This window comes from Mus pahari, chromosome 9 (genome assembly GCF_900095145.1).
Source record: "Mus pahari chromosome 9, PAHARI_EIJ_v1.1, whole genome shotgun sequence".
NCBI lineage: Eukaryota > Metazoa > Chordata > Mammalia > Rodentia > Muridae > Mus > Mus pahari.
In genome coordinates, this window is record NC_034598.1 from 41455595 (window position 1) to 41481816 (window position 26222).

Genomic DNA, 26222 nt, shown 5'->3' on the forward strand with positions numbered 1-26222 from the left:
CTCCAGAACCCACTCAGCAGCAGGGTAGAGGTAAGCCATGGAACCTATAAAGTTGGCTCCACTCATATCAGACTCCGATGTTCAGAAGTCCAGTAATTCTAGAACTTTAACCTCTCCCCTATTCCAATAGGTTTTCTTCTATTAAGAAAAAAAAAAATAGCCACTCTAGCAAATAAATGCAGTGACATCATAGGGGCAGGCCTAGGCCAGTGGGTGAGCATATGCTGAGGTAGTACACAGGAGAGATGGAGCTCAGTCAGTATTCCCTTCTTGGAATGGCTCTGTTCTCATCAGGGTACTCTTCCTCTTTGGAACTCAGTTTCCCCAACAGTTAGAGGAGTGAATGCTGAGAGGTCTTCTACTCTTGCTTCTGGTAGTTCTGCCATGTGAAGATTAGTTTTAGGGGACAAGCCAGTGAGTAGCAGAGCTGGAGAGATAAGGCTGCCCAAACCTGTAGGAGCCCAAAAGATCACTACTGAGTCCCAGATGCCAGACACAGAGTTACAAGATTTAGACTTTTCACTGCTAAGTTTGGGCTTCCTTTGATCTGATTGTTTTTCTTGCCCAGTTCTTCCCTTTTTGAATTAAGAAGTAATGTAACTTAAAAAAAAAAAAAAAAAAAAAAGAGCCCACATTTTGACTTAAAAAAAAAAAAAAACCAAACCCTTGAACATTTAAATTATTGAAAAATGTAAAGTGTGAGACTTGAAAGTTGTACTATATTCTATATTATGATACTGATATGAGATCTTGGAGACAAACAGAAAAGGAAAGGTTATGGCTTAACAGTGATATTTTGTGCATCAAGTTGACAAGGAGTAGTTAGTGCTAATTAGACCTTATTGTCAACTTGATATATCTTGCACTCACCTGGGAAGGGAGAGTCTCAGCTGAGGGACTGTCCAGGTTAGGCTGGCCTGTGGCCACATCTGTAAGAGACTGTCTTGACTGATGACTGATGTGCGAGGGCCCTGCCCATTGGGCAGCACCTCCTCTAAGTGATGGGACTGGGCTATATGAGAAAGCTACCTGAACATGAGCCAGAAAGCAGCATTCTTCCATGCTTTCTGCTCAGTCCCTGCCCTGATTTTCTTCAAAGATGGATTATGAACTGGAAATGTAAGCAAATAAACCCTTTCCTCCAAAGTAGTGAGGAGAGGGATATATAGAGAGAGGAGCAAGAGAGGAAGAGTGTCATCAAGCAGACGGGAAAGAGACAAGTTGTCACACTAAGATCTCCTATGACCCTTTCCACTTGAGGGTGCTTGAGAATGCAAAACATAGACAAGTGCTGGTACGTTTGCAGCTCAGTGAATCATGAGGAAATGAAGGCATCACACAGGGGCAGATGCACGTCATTGCACCTGGGAGAAATAGTTGTAGGATCTTCTGCTCAACTTTCAAACAGTCAGTTGCTGCTGATTCATCACTGCACAGACCTTCCTAATGATGCTCTTGAGAGATGCTGACACTGTATTGACGCTCTGAACTCTGGTCTGTGCTTGTGTTTTCCTTATAAACCCCTTCCCTGACCAGAGGACAGATAGACCCTTTCCTATGTAGTTTTCTTTCTAAACCTGCCTGCCACCTTTCTCCTCTTGTGGAGTTCTTGATACACGAGGATGTTTGTTGTCATGAAAAACCATCATTGGATGTCTCACTGTTAGGCACCATTCACCAGTGGCCCCTTCTCTTTGGGGAGTGTAGTGAATGCTGGTCATGATAGGCTGAATTACCCTAGTAGCTTTAGACTCTGGACTGTCTAGAGGGCCATAGTCTAGTCAGACTCTCTCAGCTTCTTCTTCTTCTTCTTTTTTTAAAAAAGATTTATTTATTTATTATATGTAAGTACACTGTAGCTGTCTTCAGACACTCCAGAAGAGGGCGTCAGATCTCGTGACAGATGGTTGTGAGCCACCATGTGGTTGCTGGGATTTGAACTCAGGACCTTCAGAAGAGCAGTCGGGTGCTCTTACCTGCTGAGCCATCTCACCAGCCCTCAGCTTCTTCTTGGACCCAGATTACACTGTGTCCATTATTGCAACCCTAGAATAAATCTTAGTCTTTACAAGGGCAAATCCTTTGTCATTCTCCTTGATGATACCTCGTAGATTTTAGACCCATGTTCATTCATAGACCATTTAAAACAGCACAATTTCCCTCAAAGGCCCTTTGGGGTCTGGCTGTACTTGTAAACCACTGTGGACAGCCCTGGCACCTCTGCCACGCTCCCTGTTTCTATCCATGAGTGTGATGTCTCCTCACTCAGTGCATCTTTTAGTTAGAACTTTCGAAAAGGCCGGGGATTTGGTTTGGTTTGGCTTGGACTTTTGAGAGAGTTTCTCTGTCTATCCTTGGCTTCCCCTGAACTCCCTCTATAGACCAGGCTGGCCACAAACTCAGGGATCTGCCTGTCTCTGCCTCCTGAGTTCTGAGCAACAAAGAGGTTTTATTTTGTTTGTTTTAGACTTAGTCTCACTTTGTAGCCACAGCTGGCCTGGAACTGTGTGGATCAGCCTGGCCTTGAAGTCACAGGGACCTACCAGCTTCTGGGTCCTAAAGGCAGGCTTTTCAAAGCTACCCTTCCTCATTAATTTCACACTTCGTTCTCTGTGAGAGGAGAATGGCCTATAATTCCAAATTCTGAAGTCTGATTCACAGTTGGGTATATGATCAAACTTTGCAAACCTCCCCAGGAATCCTGCAGTTGTGTCAGGTGTAGCTTTTGGCATGGCAATCCTATCAGGCCCACACATGTGACCTGTCGCTTACTGTCAGGGAAATATGCTGAGACTCCTCGGAGGTGTTTGTCAAACTCTCCAGGTTTTTTTTGGTATTTCCCTAGCATCTCACATTCTACTCTTCAATTGGGGATGCTCATGTTTCAGGCATGTCTTTTGAAAGAAAATAAAACTTCCCCAGAAAAGTTTGTGTATCCAGTTAGCTTTAGAAATATATATATATATATATATATATATATATGTGTGTGTGTGTGTGTGTGTGTGTGTGTATCTGACAGCCTTTTTTTTTAAACTGGAAATTATAGCTGTTATTTTCTGCCATCTTATTTGTTACTTTTTAATTGTTCTGCTTTCTAGGAATTTTTTCTTACTTTTTTTTTTTTTTTTAAAGATTTATTTATTTATTTTATATGTAAGTACACTGTAGCTGTCTTCAGACACTCCAGAAGAGGGCGTCAGATCTTGTTACAGATGGTTATGAGCCACTATGTGGTTGCTGGGATTTGAACTCCGGACCTTCGGAAGAGCAGTCGGGTGCTCTTACCCACTAAGCCAACTCACCAGCCCCTTTTTCTTACTTTTTAACTTTTAGACTATTTCCTCTTGTTCATTTTCTTCTCTATTACCAGTGTTATGCAGCATACTCCTTTCCTCTTAGTGGTCACTTTAAAATTTTAACCCCACATGGGCATTTAGGTTTTAAATCCCCTAGCTTTACCCTCTAGTGGATGGTACAGTGGCTCACCCTCTTATATCATTAATGTGGATACACACACACACACACACACACACACACACACACACACACGTTATCTTATATATGCTGTTCTCCTTGAATCCCTGGTACTGAGGATTGAACTCGGGCCTTGTATGACCTAAGCAAGTCCTCTACCACCCTGCTACATCCTGAGTGTATGTGCAATGATATACTTCTATACAGTTAGTTCTATTATGCTAATCCTATCAATTATAAAGCAGTAATAATGCTAATTTTGTAGATTTGTGTGTTGGGAATTGGTTCTAATGCTTTGTCTTAATTTGGCTCCCAAAAGTCACCCTTCCAGACCTGAGGGTCCCTGCCCCCAGCCAGCTTTGATTGGCAATAAAGAACTGCTGTACAGCCAATGGCTGGGCAGGGAGATGGAGGTGGGACTTTTAGATTGTTCAGGCAAGGGGCGGAGGGAGAGAAGGAGAAGGGGAAGGAATTCATGAAGGGGCAGTAAGGAGAACATGAAGGCCTGACAACGTGTAAGGTTCCAGGAAAATGGCCCTAGGGGCCATTCCCCCAATTAGGTCTGGGGTAGTAGAGATGAAATGTGGATTTAGCAAATATTAATTCAAGAATACCAGAGGGAGTGTGTGCTGGCCTCAGGGAGGTTTAGAAGTGCCCAGCCACTGAACTAGCCAAGGCATATCAAAATGAGCTGGGGTGTGTGTGTGTGTCTTTCACTTGTGAATCCAGAGCTCTTGGTCAGGTGCAGTGCTTGAGTGACCCACGAGGAGTCAAAGCGGATTAACTAACTCACAGCTACATTTGTGTTTCTCTCTGCTTGCCTTCCAGCCTTCCTCCTGAGATAACTGTTCTTTTCCTGAATGCCATACAGGAGGCTGTTAGCTATGGTCCTGTTGGGTCTAGCTGCTTTTCTACAAATGGCTATTCTGAAGCTCTTTTGAGGCTCTTCCCGAGGCAGACTTTTAGGACATTATCATTTCTGTTACTATGCCACCATCTTTGATTGTCAGGTTCTGTCAACTATATCTCTTTGATCCTGTCATGATCTTATTCTCTGCGGTTCGACTTGGCCCTCGATGTGACTGCGTAGTTTTCTTTTGGCATGTCTACAGTGAAATAATTTTTGTTTATCCTTTTGGAACTTGTTGGGATAGCTAACTATGACGGTCAATTTCTCTTACTAATTTCAGAGACTTCCCAGGGCATCCCTCTTGGCACCCCTCTCCATCCTGGTGTCTCCTGGGCTGTAAAGGCTGCATATGATCAGATCCACCCTCCACCCTCCTTAATGGTACTTCATAGGCTTTTTAATGGAAATAAGTCATGGTCATAATAATAGGGGCTTCTGAGGTTGGGGGTGTGTCTCAACCACTGGCTGGCTCAGCAGTGAAGGGCCCACAAAGGAAATGAGGGAGAGGAAGAAAAGGCTGGGCTTCAGGCAACAGAAGGCTACATGGGCCCTTGGTTTTGTGAGGCACACTGTAGTTGCACTGACTTTTAGCAGGAAGAATCAAAAGAGACCCATCAAGTACCTGGTTCTGGGGTGAGAACAGAGTCAGAAGGTGTGGCGACAGCTGACAGCCACAGAGTGCTATTATCTCTTTCCTGTCTCACTGTCAGAGGGAAGAGTATCCTCACCCATTCCCACAGGGTTCTAAAGGCAGATACTGAACAGGTAGGAGCGGAGGCACCCAAGGGAGCCAGCTGTGCAACACTCTGCAGTGCCTGGCACCACCTCTGTTCACCATGTGACAGCTTTCTAGCTCAGAAGGTCTGTCACCTCAAACGCCAGGATAGAGGGCATTGCCAATGCAGCACCCAGGCTATGTCCCTTCTCACACCTCTACAGTTTTCAAGATGTAACTAAAGAACAAACATCTTACCAGGTCCAGAAGTTCTACATCCCCAGGGTCCTTAATGGTTGCTGCAGACACACTGGAATGCCAGCTCTCCCACTGACTCTCAGGGTTCCTTGTCAAGGGGATCTCTAAGAGTATCCTCCTCCGGGATGTGAGCGATGGCCCTGAGGTCCATGTCACAGGCTAGTGCAAGGTGCAGGTTAGGACACAGGTAGAGTGAGAGTACAGGGATGGGGAGAGGGGAGAGTCAGGCTGAGAGAACAGAGATGTAGTCTGTCAATATCACCAAGCTGCCGACTCACATTTACTTGCTTGCAGTCATCCTTTAAATAACAGGGATGCTAAGTAAGGGGGTGACTTGGAAGCTGAGATTCATACCCAAGGATGACTTTGAAGTTCACTGCAGACAGGACTAACTTAGGATGCTCCTGTGCAGCAATACAAACTATACTGGGAATTTTGACCCTTTTATGGACTAGGCAGAGATGATCCATAGTCTCTTATGCTGGGTAGCATCAGTGCCCACCTAGAATGCTAGTATGTTTGGAGTAGTCATATTTTTCAACTTATTATGTCTTCATCGGGACCTTGCTCCATGTAAACTGAGACCATCAGTGATGTCCTCCAGAGGAAACCAACTTTGTCTTGGTTCAATTTCACTGGTGCCAGGAAAGTGACAGAGATATAAGATGTGAGGGACCAAGTGGTCCACCCCATTGCTCAGCTGTATGCCCAGGCTCTATGTACCTTCTGCATCACTCCTGTGTCCCTTTCTTATTTACCTCTGACACCAGGCCTGACTGATGCTTATGGGATGCAAAGGTGCCTAGACACTTTCTGAGGAAGGCTTCAGAGCTGAAAACTGGATGCAGAGGGCATCTCTGATGGACACTTTCCAGAGCTACTGCATGGCCATTCTAGAGAAATGGACATGAAGGCGTGCAAACACCTAAGGCTGCTGAGTGGCCATCTGAGAGAACCTGATGGAAAGGATCATGGGCTCTTCGCAAGGCTTCGAGTACAGAGAATGTACTAGACTGTGTTGGGCATGGCCCCTCATAGTTTCTGCAGTTCAGGAGTGTGTCCTGGAGCCTTGAGAGCTCAGAAAGCTCTAGAATGCCCAGTAAATCTATGGTTCATGGCATGCAGGCACTCCAGGAGACAGATGCTGACTACAGATCAGCAGATGGGTGACTTCTAAACAAGAGTCGATCTAAAGCACTGCTTAGCATGGGGCCAGGAAAAGGTGCGTGTTCTCATTCAGATAAGGAATATTCAGATCTTAGGGATGAATCTCCTGATAGTTCCCATGCCTGACTCATGGACCTGCATATTCAGGTAAGTAATTAAGTAGCTAAACAACAGCTGCCACTGCCCTCATATTTTCTAATAGCTATATTTGCATTCTAAGAAATTTAAGCTTAAAAAAAAAAATCTCTCTCAAGTCCTCGGCTCAGATAAAAGTCAACCTGGCCCTCATTACCCTGGTCACTGAATAGTCATTTTAGTCCTTGTTGATGTGGATTATCCGAAGTCTTCAATTTTGTATGTGAAAGAAAGGTCCTTTCAGAAGTTCCACGTTTTGCTCACAAATCACATCATCTTGCTACAGAAAATAGAAAGGCTGCCATAGGAAAAGCATTTCATGACAAATGGCCCAGGTACTAGTTCACTCTGGCTTTTCTAGCAAGACGGCTAAGAATGGGCAGTTTGTCAACAGCATGGATTTGCTGCTCCCAAGCATAGAAGCTGGATGTCTGCCATCAAGGTGCTAGAAAGCTCTGTCTGCTAAGGGCCTGGCTCATTTTCCAACCCGGCACCTGAAACACTCACTGTGTCCTCACATGGTGGAAGGCAGAGGAAGAGGGAGGTCAGTTCCCCAGATGCTTTATAAGTGCATTAATCCATTCACAAGAAAGAACCCAAAGATTCAACTAGCTCATGGAGACCTTGTCTCCTAATACTAACACCTTTGTGATTGGGTTTGAATATATGAATGTCAAAAGGACATATACAAGCAAAGAATAGCACATGTCAAACCTCAGAGGACGTAGGCAGTAATAACTACAGTTGCTTATTAGTTTAAATTAAGCTGAAACCATCTATAAACTACTCATTAAGTCACCCAAAGAACTATATGAGGAAGGAGACAATACCACACTGACACAGAAATTGGCCAGAAAACCCAACCGTTATCATTCTCTCTCATGCATGCCTCTCTGGTCTGTAAATCAGGAGGACCTGAAATTAGAGCTGGTTCCATCAACTCTAGTGTCTACATTGCCCAAGGGACACTGAAAGCTACAGGAAACCCACAGGACACCCCTCCAGTTAGTCCTCGAAACATCTGGCTTTGGTGGCTTAAATACTGATAAGCCTTACTGATAAGACTGTACTCCAACAGTCTTCTCCCGGGGTTATTAGATGCTGCATTTTGAATTCGGTAGCACCACTGAATGTCAACAGTCTGCTTTCCAAGTCTGCATCCGCACGTGTGTATTCCTACATGGGCGGAATGCTTGCCTCAGCATCACGAGAAGACTGGGCCAGCCTGGAAGTTATTTCCTGGTCCTTCCTGGCCCCCTTCACTCAGTTCTATCACCTACCCACAATGGTTGCCCTTGCCTGCCATGAGTACACAGGCTCTGTTCCCCCTTAGCCATGGCAGCTGGGGACAAGATGAGAGAGCCACTGTGGTATATTCTGGTCAGGGTGGTCCACAGCCTGGGCATTTTTTTTTTTTTTTTTGAGACAGGGTTTCTCTGTGTAGCCCTGGCTATCCTGGAACTCACTTTGTAGACCAGGCTGGCCTCGAACTCAGAAATCCGCCTGCCTCCCAAGTGCTAGGATTAAAGCCATGCGCCACCACTGCCCAGCCAGCCTGGGCATCTTAAGTAGCCAAGGGCAGATGTGTCTGCTGTGATGACCGGAGGGTGAGAAGCTATGAATTCAGACATAGCACTCCCAACCAATCTACACTCGGGAATCATCAAACACGGCCTTGTGGAGATGACCATGCCTGGGCAGGAATCTTCCCACCTGTGTTTCTCTACTATTTGTGTGTTGTTCTATCAAGAGGGGGAAAAAGCAACATGTATGGTTCACTACCAGAATTTCCAAGCAACAACAGTGAATCCATATTTTAGATACTTATTTAGTATTAGTTAATTCTTAAGGCCCCCTGGGCCCTGCCTGCCAATCTTACTCTGATACACATCTATTTCCTGTCCCACTCAAAAGCCAAGGTCTGCAGCTCAGCTGCTTTCCCCTGACACTGCCAGTGTGTCTCAGGGCACTGAGCACTGCACACAGGGGACTGTTCTAGCGGGAGCTGCTGAACCCAGGAGGAGAAAGCACAGGCTGGAAATACCGTAATGCAGCAGAATATTTGGCCAGCATGCTTGAAGTCCTAGGTTCAATTCCCAACACTACGAAGCCAGAGCCCTTCCCCCTCATGTTTCTTTCTCCCCTTACTCACATCCTCCCCAGCATCTCCTAGAACAGCTCTACCTACTAGCATCTCTAAAGCCCCTAAAGAATGAACTGTGCTCAAGGCTGCTGCCCCACGATCTCTTGGCCCCTTTAGGCTTAGCATCACCATTGCTCTGTGTGTCTCCTCCTCTTCCTTTGGTGCTCAGCTCTCCACTGGAGGTGAGACAAGAGGCAGACTGAGAGACTGCCCCTGATCCCCACAAACTCCCTCAGGAGGTTTTTAATTCTCTAATACAGATCATACATTCATGCCACAGGAAGATGTCTGAACAGACCTAGACCAAAGAACAGGTGATGGGTCCAGCTAGATAGGCTTAGGGCAGAGCCCAGGAGTCTACTTCCATGATCAGCATCTTCCTAACTACAGGAGTTGCACACTCCCTACCCCCTTTTGGCTTTCACAGTCAGGCCTTTGAACATGGGTAGAATCCATGCTTTGGTTTGGAATCTTTAATTTGACTTCACCAGATACATTGAATGCCCTTTTCAGGACACCTTAAGGGAATAGATCTGATGATGTCACCTGACTTAAGTACACAGAAAGTGTCTCGCCCATGCTGGCCACAGGTGTTGAGCCACACTCTGTCAGGCCAACATACTGTCGGGGTGGATAGGACAATTTGTGGTCACAGATACAGGCTAGACCTGTGTGGGGAGGGAAGTCCTGGATGGCAGCAGTTTAACATCAGGCCAAGTCCTCACACAAGCAAGAATTAGTGCTAAGAGGTTAAAACGTTATCCAAGGTCAGATGGATACAACAGACGTAGGAGACATGGAAAAAACGGATTAATATTATTGTGTAATATTAATATTAGTAGCAATTAACAGCAGCGTGCAGGAAGGTACACAATAATGAAGAGAAAGAGAGAGGAGGGACAGAGTGAAAACTCACATCTGGGTGGGGGATGGCGTACTGTCCCTGGATTGTGTAGGCCTGGAGCAGAGAGAAAGAGAAAGAGACAGTTAGTCAGCTTGGGATGTGGTGGGATCTCTGCTTGTCAGCCACTAATGACCCAGCCTAGTATGCCCTAGGATGCTAAGAACCTTCTGGGGACAGTGTTCTCCAACTCCACCCACTTGGCCCTGTTTGGGGAGCGGGGGGGGGGGTCTCAACTACAACTGCTGAGTCCTAGGAGACTGTCCTGGCCCTGAGCTGTGGCCTACTGCCATTTCTAACCCTGATCTCCTCAAACATTCTTAAAATTGGAAACCTATGTAAAGATGACCCACTTAATCCCCCCGCTCTGCCCCCCAGTAAGAGGACCACTGGTTATGATTTAGCCCCCAAATGAAAACAGAGATTTTATAAGTGATCAGTATAAGTTTTTGCCAAAGCTGTTAGGAACAAACGGGTATAAACTGGTCACAGGACTGACCTTGTTTGTCTTACCAAATCTGATATGGCATCTCTTGGGGGTGGGGGAGTCCTCTCTGAAGGCTAGTGTGGTGCCCCCAAGGCTCCTTCAGTTTCACCACTTCCCTTGCTTCAAATCCGTACACCCTGCAGGCTTCTCCTACCCAGCCCCACTCTGAAACCCTGGGAACAGAGCCCTCAACGGTCCCTTCAGCTATGATGCCCTTCGGCAACTCAGACAAGAGACAAACGACACAGAGTCAAGGGAGAGCGAGACAACAGACAACTGTCTGGCTTCAGGGCAGTGCCATACCATGCTGGTGGAGGCCCAGGAGTAAGGACATGGCTTCCAGCCCCTGTGACCCACCCCTGAGGTCTCTGTGGATCCAGAACCTCCCACAGTTGTTTACAATGTGCTAAGAGGGTTTTGTTTTGTTTCTATCATAACCAAATGCAGTAGCTCGCAGTCAGGTGACCACCTAACAGGGGCCTGGTTATAGGCCAGCAAGCCTGCTGTGGGATGGCCAGGCTGTGCTAGCAGATGAAGAAAAATAATTCCAGTAGACATGGCAGTTCCATGGAGAAAAAGATAGGTTAACTGCTCTGTGGGCGAGTGGGGGTGCAGTCTTGGCTTTTGGAAAACTGCTGTCAGGAATGATCTCTCACGTCTTACCTACCCCAGGGAGCATCACCTGAGGAAGGAACACACGTTATCATTCCTGGCTGCACCACTGGGAACTGAGGCCGGCTGTTCCCTCCCAGTCCTATATGACTGAGCCGAGTGGCAGAGCGCAGCCTGGGCTGATGTCTAACATCTCTCATTCCCTTCCCTGGGTTATCGCATTTCTCAGTAAGTTTTACCTGGGGAGTTGTCAGCTTAGGCAGGCATGTAACAATGGCTGCAGAGTTGGTTACTGAGGATTCTAGACCTCTTCATATATTCCTCCTAAAGTGTCTGATACCCAGGGAGCCTCTTCTGGGGTCTACCCCATGTCTTGGATGCATGGGGGTGGAACCCTAGGGGTGACCTACCCAGAGCTAAGTTACATCTTTATTATTTTGGCTTACCTATAAGCTCCTTTGCAGGATGACTCTCCTAGGAGTCTGTCCCCTAGGTATAGCCAAGGCAATCAAGGCCAGACCACACTGTTCCAAGGGAAGGGTGATGGTCTCTCAAAAGGCTAATACTGTCAGGGGATAAACATAATAGCAGAGTGACTGTCACTGCTGGGACTGGAGGAGGGGGTATTGCTGGCTGTTATATAGGTAGCTGACCATGATTCTTCTCCATAGTGGCTCTGCCTTTGGAATTGGTGTGGTGACTCCGAGTCATGTAGTTTTACAGAGTGCACATGCGTTTGCATAGAGGCCTTCTAATTCTATTGTGGATTTTATTTTATCGTGGATTTTATCCACATGGGCTACTGTAGAACAGAGAGATACCGTTCACATTGGTTCCCAACCTGTTCTCCCTGAGGAGAACACTAAAGAGCTTTTTGATGGGCTTGCCTGTGTGGTCCTATCTCTGACATCAGCGTGGTCCGGAGTGCAGCTCCGAGACTCACTCAGGCTGTGAGGCAGGCAAGATCTGCTGTACTGTGGGATGTGCCCCACGCTTGGTCTATATCAGGGTACAGGACTCTCTCTGCCAGCAGTCAGGCAGACCTGAGCCAGGAGACCATGTTGTATGCGTATGCACATGCACACATACATTCATGTGTTAGAATAGGGAGGGAGATGGGGGAATGGGTCTAATGCTGTACACATCATTGCTGTTCTCTGTATACTGTGAAGAAAGACTGGGGGAGGACTTTTCTCTGCTTTTCTTTTCCTTTTTTGAATAATACAGTAAAAACCCCATGTCTATTCTGCCAGCTGGGTCACCTATGGGTAGTCTCTGACTTAACTCTCCCTTGAACAAAGACACACATCGCGGCCGACAGGACACAGAGCTCTTCTGGGCCGACCCCTGGCTGTCCATGTTCACTTCATCCATGTGGGTGGGGTCTTGTGGACCTAAGGTGGGCATCTGAGTTTCAGTGAGCTTGTGAGAAGACCAGATAGGGGCCCTTCCCCAATCTCTCCATTTCCTGGCCAGTGCTGGTCACAGACACAAGCTCTTTTCTGCTCTATCTTCCACCCCTCTTCTCCAGGAGAGATGCTGGCCACTAAATCCTCAAGGATGGGGTTTATAAATGTGAGCTCTCTGCCTGTGAGGATGTCTACTCAGGCAGGCATAGGGGTAGCAGGGATGAATCCTGGCCATAGTGGAACATGGGATAGCCTTGAGGCCATTCATCTCTTCAAAGGAATGTGCCTGCTCCTGAGGGTATAAGATCTAAGATGTGCTTCAGGGAAAAACAGGACCCTGGTTCCCATAGCTCCAGAGGATCCAAACCCAAGCCATAGCCACCCAGAATGTTTCTGCCCATTAACTACCTAAGCTGCCCAGCAACATCCACAGAGGTCTCACAGGTGTTGTTAGGTAGCGCCTATATCTGCATGGGTCTGCAGGTCTCTCTTGCCTCATACAGGGATCTCATTGGAAAGTGTGTCTAAGGGATGTAGCTGTGAGCTCCAGTCCTGCTTTCCACCTCACCCCCTCCCCACCCCCCACTGCCTGGTGTGAGCCAGAGAGCTCTGTGTCCATCGCAGGGTGGGAGACGTGCACGTGAGAAGGCGAGAAAACCTGAGTGCACTAACGGGCAGCGGCGGATGCTGCAGTAAAAGGCTGAGGTTGGCAGTGGAGGCCGCGAGCGGGTCGGCTCTTACCTGACCACCTGCAAAAATGACAGGGGTGGAGGCGGGCTTTGGGCGGTAGGGAATGGTGGCACCTTTCGGTGGGGACTAGGAAAAGGGACAGGAGAGGGAGAGAGTGGTTAGAACAGCTTTGCTGTTAGCCTTGGGCTGCCTTCCCATGCCCACCCCTCTGTGGGACCCTACCCCCCAGCCCTCCGGAAGTGGCTGGCAAAGGTTCTATAGGCCACAACAGTAAGGGGAGGAGCCATCCAGGGCCATCAAAAGGAGATGAGTCTGTCCTCAGCACACGGAGGCAGGCTAAATTCTACATCTTCACTGCCTTCTTTACTGGGGTGGCCAGCCTTCTTCCAAGCTTGAATAGTTGGGTACCTATCCGCAACAGGCCTCGTGGCCAGCCAGGCAGGATCGGGGTTCCACAGGGGTGCCAAGGCAGGTGGAGCACCTGCTTGCTAGTAGCTGATGCCCCGGAGTTTGCACACCACTGCTGCGACCCTTTCCTCCTGGTTTGTAAAATGCTGGTACGGAGATCCAATAGTAGACACGGCAGTGACGGCACAGAGGAGCAGCTGCCATCCTTTGGTAAAAAAATACTCTCGAGTCCCTGGGAAAAGCCAGTGTTAAGCACAACTCACACTGGGAACATCTAGCAACCCAAGTTCTGCTTAGCCTATAGCAGAGGCTGCTAAAATGGCTTAGAATCATTCAGTTTCACCAGGAAAAACTTCGGTAGCTTGCAGATGCCAAATGAGACTCCATAAGGACGAACTCTGCTGTATTCCTTGACTACTCTTGGGTCCAGAATGTAGGCTTCTCCTCTCAGATGAATGCCGTTCTCAGGTGCCCACAAGTCCCACCTTCTCCTCTCTGGGTTGGTCAGAGGTGCTCAACCGCCCCCAGCTCCTGGCAATATCACTAGCTGACGCTACCAAGGCAGGAGAGGATGGAGCTCTTGGCTATGTGACAGATGTAATATTCTCAACTTGACAGAATAACCCGGGAGACAAGCCTCTGGGCATGTCCGTGGCGACTCTCTAGGTCAGGTTAGCTCTGGGCATGCCTGGGGAAAACCATTGTATGGGCTGGAGTCCCGCAGTGACTATAAGGGGGAAAGTGACCTGTGTATTATTATTCATCGACCTCAGCTTCCTGACTGCAGATTCAGCAAGCCCAGGTACCCTCTGACCCTGCACCATGCTTTTCCTGACCCCACCCCCACAGTAGAAGCCAAAATAAACCATCCTATACTTTAGCTGCACTGTTCAATTACAGCAACAAGTAACTATAGCATAGGCCATCCCTGCCTACCAGAGCCCGCTGAGGGTGTGACCTTGGAACAGTCCTTTCTCTGGAGCTGACAGCAATGAGCAGAGGACTCTGTGCTGGCCCGTGGGAATGCCCGTATTCCCCATTGCTGGGGCCTGGCTCTGAGAGCGCCTCTGTGCAAACCCTGCCTGCTGAGGCATCCCAGACAGACCCTAGGTCTGTGGTACAAGATCAGAACCAAGAGCTCCAGTGTCCAGCACCTGCAGTAGCTGCTACATCGTTCAGGCCCAGTACTTCAGATCCTAAGGCCACTGTCACCTGTGCTCCAGGCTGCTTCCCTCCTAACACGGGGATTCCCTGTGCCCATTCAGAAGGCCCAGTTTCATTTTACCCACCCATAGATAAGTGACCTTCTGGGCTTACATGAGCAACCTTCTCAGGGTAAGCAAGGCCTGAAGGCTGTTCCTCACGGGTGTGTGAAGCACCAGAGTTGTGGGGCAGGAGGTGGATAATGGCAACATTTGTTTTCTTTGCAGGCCTCACCCAAGTACATCTGCTGTGCGCAGTACTTTTCATCACCGTGGAGGTACAAAGGGCACATCCCTTAAGCAAGCCTGAAAGGCCTTTGATTGACAAGCAGGGTCTTTTGCCTCTTCTTTGCTGCCCTTCAGGTAGAAGGGAGGCTCTTTTCACAGTGCCCCCTTCCTTCCTGGTAAGGGAGGCCGTGCCCTTCTTGCAAACTGCATCATGTGACTAGGAGCGGGGTGACTGTTAGGTCAGCCAGCACCGCTGACGTCCAAGATGTGCACCGCCATGGTATCTCTCATACCATCTAGAGACATGAGTTCTGACACACAGCCCTCAGACCCTGACTCCACTACCATCATCCCGGCAGTCTGCTTGGGGCTTCTGACAATGACACATAGTCTGTCCTGAGAAAAGGGCTGCTGGCCCCTGATGTCTACTGCACAACTGCTACCACCATTCTTTGCCACTCCAAGGGTGCCACTTGTGGAGTGGAGATGGCAGGACAAGGAGGTGTAGGCTTTAGTGATGACCCTCAGCCTTGGGCTCCTGGGATTGAACCATCCCATCACTCTGACCAGTACGTGGGGAAACCCATATGAGAATAACATTTTGAAAAACATCTTTAACTTCACAAGATAGGCTTTAGGAAAAGAAAATTATGCAAACATTTAGAAAAGAGTTAACCATGAGGCTTGGCTGCAATGTCTCAGAGCCAGTGACACAGAAGCTCCTTAGTGGTGTCAGTTTTGTGGTGATGTGGCAGTGGCCTCAGCTTGGCCTGTGGGAGGGCAGAGCTCAGCAGTGCTCCAAACAGCGAAAGGCCTTGCTTGGGAAGGGTCACAGAAGTCGCTTGAGGGAAGGGCACAGTGTAGAAGCTGCGTGAATTCTCTCCACCCTTGACCAGAACTTTAGGAGGCTGCTCCTGTCCGGTGGCTCCTTCTCTCGTCTCTTACTGCTCTGTCCCACACCTCTCTCTTCACATTGTATTTCCCTGGGTCTGTCTGAGTCTTGCCCAGCACTACCTGGGTAGTAGTTCCCTTGAAGTGTGCAGACCTAGGCCTGCTGTGCTGGACAGCCTGACAGACAGGAGACACCTTATCCTTCACATCCGCCTCTAGTCAGAGCAGTTATCACTGCCAAGGCTGAAACCTCATGATGCCCACCCCCGCCCCCACCATGCTCCCCCACTCACATCTAGACAAGACTTTGGCCACAGGCTAGCATCAGGAGACACATCCAAGGGTGTCCCTTCAGCCTGCCTGGCTCGTGCTGGAGGCTAGGAAGCCCAAGCCTGGAATTTGCTTGTCCTTGATGTCTGACCCCCCCCCCCCTCATCTCAAGTGACTACCCAGTTTCTCAGGAGTCTTAGTGATAAAGCTAGCGTATCACAGAGAGTGTAGCCGGCTCTGAGAGAGGCAGGCAGGTGACGGTGGGCATGTTGGCCAACCATGTTCATACTATACCTCCAGCATGACCACACAGATCTGTTTCACACACTGGATGATGGCGTCTGGGGTCCCTGAGATAGTCACTGCTCGCTCTGTGGAGTTGGGCAGCATGTCACCTGCCACCTGGACCTGAGCACCTGTGGACTGCAGAGAAGGGCCGTTGGAAGGACCACAGACTGGAGGCAGTGACAAGTTAAGAGAAGTGGTACCCCAACTTCTGGGGACACATTCTGGGTGGTCTGTACCTGAAAACCCTTCACTAGAAAAAGGGCCTTAACTGGTCACAGTCCCTCCATCCCTCATCTTACTAAATGTCACTGTCCTGTCACTAACCCTCAATCCTGCCTCTGCACAGCCTCTGCGGAAGCTGTGGTTTCCTGGAATGAATGGCACTGTGCCACCTCAGCAAGTATACTGACTCGGTAGAGCAGTGGTTCTCGACCTTCCTATGCTGCGACCCTTTAATATAGTTCCTTACGTTGTGGTGACCCTCAATCATAAAATTATTTTTGTTGTTACTTCATAACTGTGACTTTTGCTACTGTTATGAGTCATAATGCAACTATCAGAGTTTTCCAATAGGCTTAGGCGACCCCTGCAAAGGGGCCGTTTGACCTCCGAAGGGGTGGCGACTCATAAGTTGAGAACCACTGCTGTAGAGGAAAGTCTATGGGAGAATAGGATTGCTCTTTCCAACACCAAGCATAATTCTTCCTCCATGGAAGTAAGTCACATGGTGGCCAGGAAGCCTGAGCCTGGGACCTGCCTGCTCTTGCTGTTTGGTCACCACATATCTCAGGTGACTACGTGAATCCTTAACAAGTAAGCTGCACAAACTTTAGTGACAACCTTAGGGGTCACGCAGAGTGAACCAGGCAATGGCCAAGGGTCAGGTTTCTTACTTAGCATCTTCTAAGTCACAGAAGGGGTGACTGCTCTCCTGGTTAACGGAAGGACTTAGCCTTCCTGAAAGTAACCTGTTTTCAATGTCAAACCCACATCAGGTTCAGACTCCCATTAAAATCATCCCAGGAGGAGGCCCTGAAGGACAAAGTGGCATCTCTCAGGCCCAGAGCATGGCCAAAGCCACGGAACTTGGGTGCTAAAATCTGCCTGTCCAAGGACCTCCACCCCACCCTTGTTCCTGTGCAGGGCCTCTCCTGGCACAGGCCACTGTGTGTATATGCCAATGTGGCAAAGTTTCCCACACTCCACTTCTCACTGGCAAAGCGGATCATCTGTTACATTTGGACAGCAGCTTTGAGCCACCAGGGGCTTTGGCATCAGCTCGTGAACTTACAGACGGTGTGGGAGACATGTGATAGGATGGGCAGTACCTCCCGGATCTCCTTGATCTTGGAGCCACCTTTGCCGATCAGGGACCCACACTGGCTGGCAGGGACCACTAGTCGCAGTGTCACTGGGGGCTTGCTGGTGGCAGGGCTGTTGCTCATGGAATTAATGATGTCCTAAGGAGGAGAAAACAGGCATGTTGGACTCCTGCTAATGAGCACAGCTGTTGGGCTTAGGAACACTGTAAGGATATGTATGCTGCATTTCTGCCTCGTACCTGCTTCACTGCACACTGGAAGAGCTCAAGGAGCCCCATCCCACATAGGGAAGGGCTCAGAGAGTGGACCTGGCAATCATGGAACCTCAGAGCCAAGCCAGGCTTAGAAGGAACCAGGACACGGGATGGACTCATGCACCAACTCTGCACAGGGATCCACAAGGCTGGGCGGTCAGCGAGTCACAGTGGCCTCAGGGCAGGGTATAGGTTAAGAAGATATAAGATCATGTCTGATCTCCTCATGCAAACCTATTAGGTATGAGGACAGACAGACAGATGTGTGGGGTCAACTTGCCTGAGCTCAGTGAAGAGCAGGTAGAAGAGCACTCTTCAGGGGCTTTTATAGCTGCTCAGATGGACCTGCTTCGAGGCCAAGGCCCTGTTTCCATGGAAACGTAGAGGCGCCTCTGCATCATGAAGCCTGATTATATTATAGAGGAGCTAGCCCAATTTGGGGGAAAGAAGCTGATACCAATATAGACCACCATCCTAGAAAGCTACACCTGAGCCTGTGGAGCGCTGGGCAAAATGGCCAGACCTTGACCTCATGCCTTTTCCAGGTCTAGCTCCATTTCTAATTCCCAACTGTCCAGAAACAAAAGAATCCCTACTTTTCCTGGGTGATCACCAGGGAGCCTTGCTTCTAGTGAGCCACTGCTTCTGCCCAGACACTCCATCCATGGACCAGGGAAAGTGGCTGCTGCCTTGTCCCATCCAGACCCACACACTCAGCTTTCAGATGCTTCAGCTCCATTCAGGCAGCTTGCTCATGGCTCTCCGTTCCCCCTTGCCCTGGACCCTATCCAGGCAGAGGACCCAGAGGCCTCTGTGCTCACTCTGCATCTAGACTCACCTTCTCTGTACTGAGCTCTCCTTCTGGTCATCCCCAGCCTGCTTGCCATCTCTGGTGGACTTGGGACAAGACCTTTCATTCCCTATGGTAGCTTTCATGTGACTGTCATATGCTATGTTGTTATTGACTGGAAAGGACTAGCTAGTATTTTGAAAACATTGAATAGTGTCACACAGGACATTTTCAGGCCACTTGTCACCTTTTTAAGCAAAACAAGGTGGAAGATGGGAGAAGGCAAGCTTGGCTCAGGCTCTGAAACTACTCCCCATGGATTATTTTTTATGGCTTCCTGTCTCCTTGATGGAGGTGTTTTAGCAACTATATGTGTGTTTTAGGAGGTAACAAAGCATCTCTTCACAGAAAGCTATATCCCTTAAAGCTGCTAAAAATGGCTTGGTTTTATTTCATTTGAGGGCACATCAACTTTTATACCAAATGTTTTATAGAAGCCTGTACACATTACTAACATGGCCTAACACACCACAGTGTTCTGGGAAGCAGGAAGGATTGGTAGCAATTAAAATTACTAACACTTTCAGGATTTGGGGTTTAGTTCAGTAACAGCACGTACTTAGAATGTCTGAGGCTCTCATTCTAACCCCTAGCATAAAACATAAAGTTCCCAGGATACCTTGAGGTCCTTAGGCTAAACCAATACTACAGCTGTACTACCCACGACCTGCAGATACTTTTTCTTGCAATGGTCTGTTTGATGCTATGCTCTATCCTTCTATAGGCAAAGATAGATGGTAAATACCTATCTAGGGGACTCAGGCTGCCTGCCCTATTTACCACCATCGGCTCAGGCTGCTTCCCAGGCACTGTGCCATAACCTTTCACTAGGAGGCGCTGTCTTCTTAAGAAAAGTGGCTCTAGAGATTGAAGGACAGGACACCAGAAGCATTAACACAAAATGCAGCGCTGAAACTCTGGGGAGCTGATGCTTAAATCTTGGCTTCATGTTTCACAGAGCAAATCACAATCTAGTATTCCATATAGCAGAAAAGTCATTCCGGTAATCTCAGAGATCCTGTAGAATCAGCAGCAGCAGAGAGCTCATTTCAGACAATCACAGGGAGCTACTGTGAAGGATGTCTCTTCCTGAGATATCGTTTCAACATCCTCATTCAATTCATTGTGATAGCTTCCATCTGGAATGCCCTACAAAGGTGCATGTGTCAAAGGCTTGGCTTCCAGCCTGTGTTGCTTTTGGGAGATGGGATGGTTAATTTTGTCTGTCAAATTGACAGGATCTAGAATCACCTAGGAGATCAATCTTTGGGTGTGTCTGTGAGGAGGTGTCTAGACGGTTTAACTGAGGTGAGAAGACATACTCTATAAGAACACTCAGCACACCATTGCCTGAATGTGAGCATCACCACGGCACCACCTAGGGTCTCAGATTGAATGAAAAGGAGAACATGAATGTAATAGCAGCACTCATCTCTTCCTTGACTACAAAGGGACGTAAGCAGGTGCCTCGTGCTCCTGCTGCCACACCTCCCCACCATGATGGATGGTACTCATGAGCTGTAAGCCAAAATAAGCCCTCCCTCCCTTTAGTTGCTCTTCATCAGGTATTTTACTACAGCAGCAAGAAAAGTAACTCTAATATAGGAGACGATGGGAGCTTTAAGAGGTGGGGCTTAGTGGGAGGCCTTGATATCATGGGGCGTGTCCTTGAAGGGGAGTGTGGGAGTTAAGTCTCATCCTTCTTATTTGCTTCTTGGTTGTGGGGTAAATAGTTTGGCTATATCACACATTTCTGTCACAATAGGACAAAAACCTGAGTCCTAGAAACAAAGAAGCCACAGCTACACTTAACTGTGATGCAAACCCTGGAGAACTCTGAGCCAAAGTAAGTCTTTTCTTTAGAAGCCGGTGTGTCTTAGGTCACTGTTAATGGGAAACTCACCGGTGACCATGGTTCTGAGGAGTGGGGATATTGTTAGATATTACCGCTAAGAGTGCTATGAGGTTTTAGAACTGTTTTAAGAGAGGACTTTGGAGAGCCAATCTAGAAACGGCATGGAATATTCAGGTGAAGCTTGGACATGATTCTTATGAAGCATCGGTGTGGACGAGGGTGGGGAGGGCACTGATGAGGTTGCAGTGGCAATGAGGACTTCACTGGGCAGAGAATAAAGGGCATGAGATTTAAAGACAACCCAGCGCACACACACACACACACACACATGCAGAAAGGGAGAAGGAGAGAGAAAGACATGGGTATCATTGTCTGCTCTTAGCCAGATTTCTCGTTAGAATCACAAGTGAAGATAAAGAGCAGGCTAAGTTCAATTCAGTTGTAGAGAGCTTGCCAGGCCGGCTCAGGACCCTGGGGCAATTTCCTAGTACAGAAGAGAGGAAAACAAAACAAGCACAAAGCTGGAAAATTTGCATTGGTTCCCCCAGAGAAGGAACATGTTCACAGGTACAGCAAAGGGTGACACAGTGGCCACAGAGATTTAAGCATCACTGAGTTGAAGCCAAGTTCTTTGGACCAGGGCAATGGCAGAAGATGACTGGACTAAATATAACAATTAGCCTGCTGTTGTCATTACAGGCTCAGGGGTGTGTAAGTGCATCTTTGAATCCACTATTTTCTAGAGCAGAGGCTTTAAGAAGAGAGCCTTGCCCATCCAGGATGGCCTAAGCCTACACCAGGAGGGTACTTAAGGCACCATGAAGTTGTGTCCACATGAGAAAGAAGAGTGAATCCACATCCCTGGATACTGGGCAAGTTTTAACGCTCTTTCTAAACATTTTTTCTTTTAAATTACTGATAGTATTAATGATACATTCTCCAACTTTACTGTAAACATTCTTTTTAAAATCTATCACTAGGGATATGAAATTTTGGTTCCCTAATTAGAAGCTATTGAACATCCTCTTGCTATCTAAAGCTGCCTTGGGTATAAAGGACTATCAGCCGAACAGCTGGCTGCCCTTAGACCTGCACTGGCCAACACAAATGGATACCTTGAGACACATGATGCAAGAGACTACAGCTGATTTTCCTGGCTCCTGAAGGAGCAGCCCTGGTCAGACTTTTGTGGTCACAAGCCCCATGAAACTATTTCTAACTTGGTCGGGAGGGGGTACAATATTCTATTATCATTAGTGGCCAGGCTGGGATTAATTCCAAATATAAACCTTAGAGACTGTGATTGGTCCAAACACTCCTCCTGTCCTTAAGCAGGCGGCTCAGGCTTATTCAAGGATTCAATGGAGAGTCTCCTGGGGTGCCTCCCTCTGGTGTTGCAACATCAGGTCCCCAGTAAAGACCAGTTTTACTAGTGCAGGCAAACACAAAGACAGAAGCAGACGCAGAACATGGTGGCCGTGGCAAGCCTGGCAATGGGCACAGCTTGCCCACTGAACAAATGCTGGCCTTCAGCTTTGGCACTCTCACTGACACCATTTCTACCACTCAGCAACCTGGTAACTGAAGATCCAGTGAGTGACAGGTAAACCTGACCCAGTGTAGTGCCGCCCACAGAAAGGCTGAACCCTCCCCAACCCCACACACAGACACAATACTCTTTAATACTAAGCTCCCCATCAGCCCTATTAGGGACAAGTGTCTGGTCTCTGAGCCCCAGGCACTGGTTTCTCAGAGCAAAGTGCCTGCAACTACTTGCTGGCAGTTGAAGCAGCAGCCACTTGCATAGGCCTGGGACTCCCCGATTGGTGGCACTTACTGGGTTGAATCTGCCCAGTGGCACCAGTGTAGCACCTTGCTACTGGAGGATCCTGATTGCTTACTGGTATTCTGCCCCTAGGAGGAAGGGATGTTCCAGAGCAGCAGCAGATACAGCTGCTGCATCCTGGCTCCCGAATGTGGTCCCAGTGTATCTTAAGTCTAGGCAGCAGCCACTGATAACTGAAGAAGCAGCTGAAGTTTAAGAATGACCAGGGAAGGAAGAAGAAAGGAGGCATAAATAAGGAGACAGAAACAGAGACAGAGACGGCAACAGAGCCAGAGTGAGGGGAGAGCAAGCACTGGAAGGGGAACGAGAAGAGAACCTGCAGGTACTGCGTATCAGAAGAGTTCCCAGAGAACTGTCAAGTCTTCAGGGCCATAGGATCTCAGACCCCAGGCTGAGAACTTTAACCAACTGCTGCTGATAGCCAAAGGTCACGTGATACCTAACCCTGACACCAGGACTGTAATGCTTGCTTGCAGGGTTAAGTGTCCCAATGCCTGTGGTCTATAGGGGGACCATAATATTAGTGAGAACCACTTGTTTCTGCTTCTGCCTGACTGCTGCCCCTGGGCACTGCTGTCAAGTGGTGAAGAACACCGAAGCTGTAAGAGGCCAGCATTGGAAGTTTCCATCTACCTCTGCTCTCTTTCCAGGTGAAACTAAAGAACCTCAGTACACTGAACGGCAACATAGAAAGCTACGCATAGCTCAAGCTGGCAGTCTTCACTGGCATTTGTAGGCAGCAAGCTGTAAGAACTCTAGGGTCATGGGGGTTTCCAACAACCTTTCGAAGGAAGGTATGGGAGCTCAGGCAGTATGTAGCAGAGTTACAGTCGCCTTAGTTACTTTTCTATTGCTGGGGTAAAACACTATGACCACAAGCAACCTGGGGAAGAAAGGGTTTATTCCAGCTTGCAACTCTCAGGTCACACTCCATTGCTGAGGGATGTCAGGGCAGAAACTTAAGGTAGGAACCTAGAGGCAGGAGCTAATCCAGAGGCCATGGAGGGTGGGGTGCTGCTTACCGGCTTGCTCAGTCTGTTTTCTTATAGACCACAGACCACCGTGCCAGGGACAGCACTACCTACAAAGGGCCGGGCCCTCCCACATCAATCAAATCAAGAGAAAATCCCCACAGACTTGCCTACAGGCCAATCTGACAGAGGTGTTTTTCTTAGTTGAGGTTCCCACTTCCCAAATGACTTTAGTTTGACAAAAACAAACAAGCAAACCAAACAACAAAAACATTACCAAGCAGGACCCAAGTTCTTACAGTCTTTAGTTACTCACGCCTGGCCATGGTAAGCTTTGGAAACCAGACATATGACTATAGGAGTCAATGCTTGCCCTGCGAGGTTGTTTTGGCTCAATTCCATCCTATTCTCTCCCCTGAACCCCAGTTCCTTCCTTCTGGAATGGTTGGAATGGAAATGTCTACATTATATCTTGAGTATGTAACTTGTGTGATTTTTGTAAGGGTCCACAGAACTTTGCCTTTCTTCTTTCCGAGACTCAAGCTTCTGATAGATGTCACAACAGTTATGACTTTGGGGGCTTTGGGAGTTTGCACTGAATGCATCTTGTATTGTAAGATGAATCTAAGCCTTTAGGGCTAAGGGTAAAACTTCATTGGCGATGGCTTCCAAACATCCATGTGTCAAAGGCTCTCAGTTGTCACTACTGGGAGGTAGAAGAAATCTAAGACAGGCCTTGTGGAGACTTTAGCTTCTCTGAGGCATGCTAGCAAAGGGCACTGGGGGATCCTGGTCTCTTTCTTATGTTCACGTCCTGGCCACGAGGTGGATGATTCTTCTATACCATGTGCTCCTACCATAACATATGGCTCAATCCCGCCAGAAGCCTCAAAGCAGCAGCCCTGCCTCACCACAGGCTACAAACTCTAGAACTGGGCAGCAAAACGAAGCACTTCACGTTGTAAGTGGATAGCTCAGGTCTATTACATTGATAGGAAGTTGAGCGGTGTGTCTATTGCTCCTTCTCTCATTTAAACAGCCCTCGCTTGTCATCCACTCAAAATACACCTTCCTCCCTCATCGCTCCTTAACTTACAAAAACAGGAATAGGAGATATTTCTTCTAATTCCATCCATAGATAACTCCATACAGAAGCCATAGCCCTCTGTCTCCCAGAGTACCACTGATTCAGACAGCTTAGGACAACACTGGGGAGGGAATCTGGTTCCATCCACTGAGACACAGAGAAGTTCAGCAGTGGCGTTCCAATCAGTGACACAGATACCTGGCCCTCCATGGCCCCCAATGTCTTGGCTAGATTTTCTTCCTTCTAGGAAAACAATCATTACAGTTATCAACCAGACAATTGTAAAGTTCACAACTTTCACAAAGCAGTGGCCGTTCTCATACCCACAGCCACCCTTAGGGCATCCCTAAAACTTCTCACTGTCCATTATGTGATGTTCTTCTCCCCCAGTAAAAGACCAAGGCTGATCCCTTGCTATATAGCGAGCTCTACTATGTATATACAGCCTTCCCATTCTTATTTTGCTTATACCCACAGAGCCAACCTTGTAATTGGACAACTTAACCACCCTTGTTGATGACAGAAAAATTATGCCAGCTTGGTCATCACCATGTATAAATAAACATTAAATGGAAATAGTAAAAACATGAAGAGAGCGCACAGAAGTATTACAGATGTATGTGGATATATTACACAAGTATGTAGATGTGGATGAGTCCCAACATAAAAATGAACTTCTGTATCCGCTAAGACATTCTTGGGGGGTGGGGGTGGGCGCACTGCAGTGAGTGTAGCTGAGACCAGAGTTGTGCCAGCCGGGCCCTGTGTGAGCACAGCCTAAGAGACACAAGAGCAGCTATGTTGGGAGGCGGGAGGCCTATGTTCTGAGGTTACCCATGGTGCCTGGGAAAGCAAAAGGATGAACTTTAGGAAACAGGGAGGACACTGGCTCTCACAAGCTGGACAGAGACAGGGTGAACACCTGAGGTCACCAGAACTCTTAAGGCCACCTTGTCACAAAGCAAGCCAGCCTCAACCAGGTGAGGCAAAGTGATGGACGGGGTGTGGCTGGGACCAGGCCTCACAGACGTGCCAACCTGTGCCTTACCTCCTCAAACTTGTACGCGATCATAGCAAAGGCCTTGAAGATGGCGTCAGTCGGGCCTGTGATTGTGACGATTCTCTCTGGGCAGTTTCCCTCTGAGATGTTGATCCTGGCGCCACTCTAAGGGGAGAGAAGAGGAAAGGTACCTGGCGGGAGATGAAAGCTATCCCATGCGGGCCTGGCTTCTCCAAGCCTGCACACAACTATAGGCATAGACACCAGAAATGAAGCATGCTTTAAAAAAATAAAAATTCTCATTCTAAACAGTGAAATCCTTGCCAGGAATTGTCATCAAATTGGAAATTCTAAGGTTTTGTCCTTGTCTTTTAAGACAGGGTCTCATGCGACCAAGCTGGCCTTAAACTCCCTGTGTAACAGAGACCAGCTCTGAACTTCTGTTCTTCGGCCTCTCTCTCTGTCTCCTTGGTGCTGGGGTTACAGGCATGTGCCATCATGCACTCCCAGAGTAGGCTTCTGTTGTTGTTTCAACACAGGTTTTTCTCTGTGTAGCCCTGGCTATCTCAGAACTCACTCTGTAGACCAGGCTGGCCTCAAACTTAGAGATCCGCCTGCTTCTGCCTCCCGAGTGCTGCAATTCCTCACCACCACCTGGCTAGAATTTTAATTAGTATGAGGCCCAGTGGTCCCTAGGAGAGCTTATGGCCTCAATAAGCTGGATGCCGCGTATGTAGCACGTCAGAAAGGATTGCCCCTCCTTGCCTCGCATCCCTGATACAAAGGCAGGTCCATGGGAGCCACAAGCAGTGCCATCCCCCACCCCCTATGGCTGGCCAACCTGACCTG

The 26222-nt window shown here is 48.1% G+C and overlaps 1 protein-coding gene across 13 annotated transcripts in view; it reads right to left on the reverse strand.

Annotated features, from left to right (window-relative positions):
• Pcbp3 (poly(rC) binding protein 3) overlaps nucleotides 1-26222 on the reverse strand; it is a 268573-nt gene that overhangs the window by 10438 nt on the left and 231913 nt on the right. For 8 of the 13 annotated variants that reach the window (XM_029542528.1, XM_029542527.1, XM_021204315.2 and 5 more), the window contains 5 exons: nucleotides 25422-25538; nucleotides 17517-17648; nucleotides 16195-16323; nucleotides 12884-13027; nucleotides 9719-9760 (listed from right to left, as the gene is read on the reverse strand). In XM_029542528.1, the coding sequence (XP_029398388.1) occupies nucleotides 9719-9760; nucleotides 12884-13027; nucleotides 16195-16323; nucleotides 17517-17648; nucleotides 25422-25538 (564 nt within the window). The remainder of the gene's footprint in view (nucleotides 1-9718; nucleotides 9761-12883; nucleotides 13028-16194; nucleotides 16324-17516; nucleotides 17649-25421; nucleotides 25539-26222) is intronic. The other 5 variants (XM_021204317.1, XM_021204316.1, XM_029542530.1 and 2 more) reach the window with 1 other exon arrangement.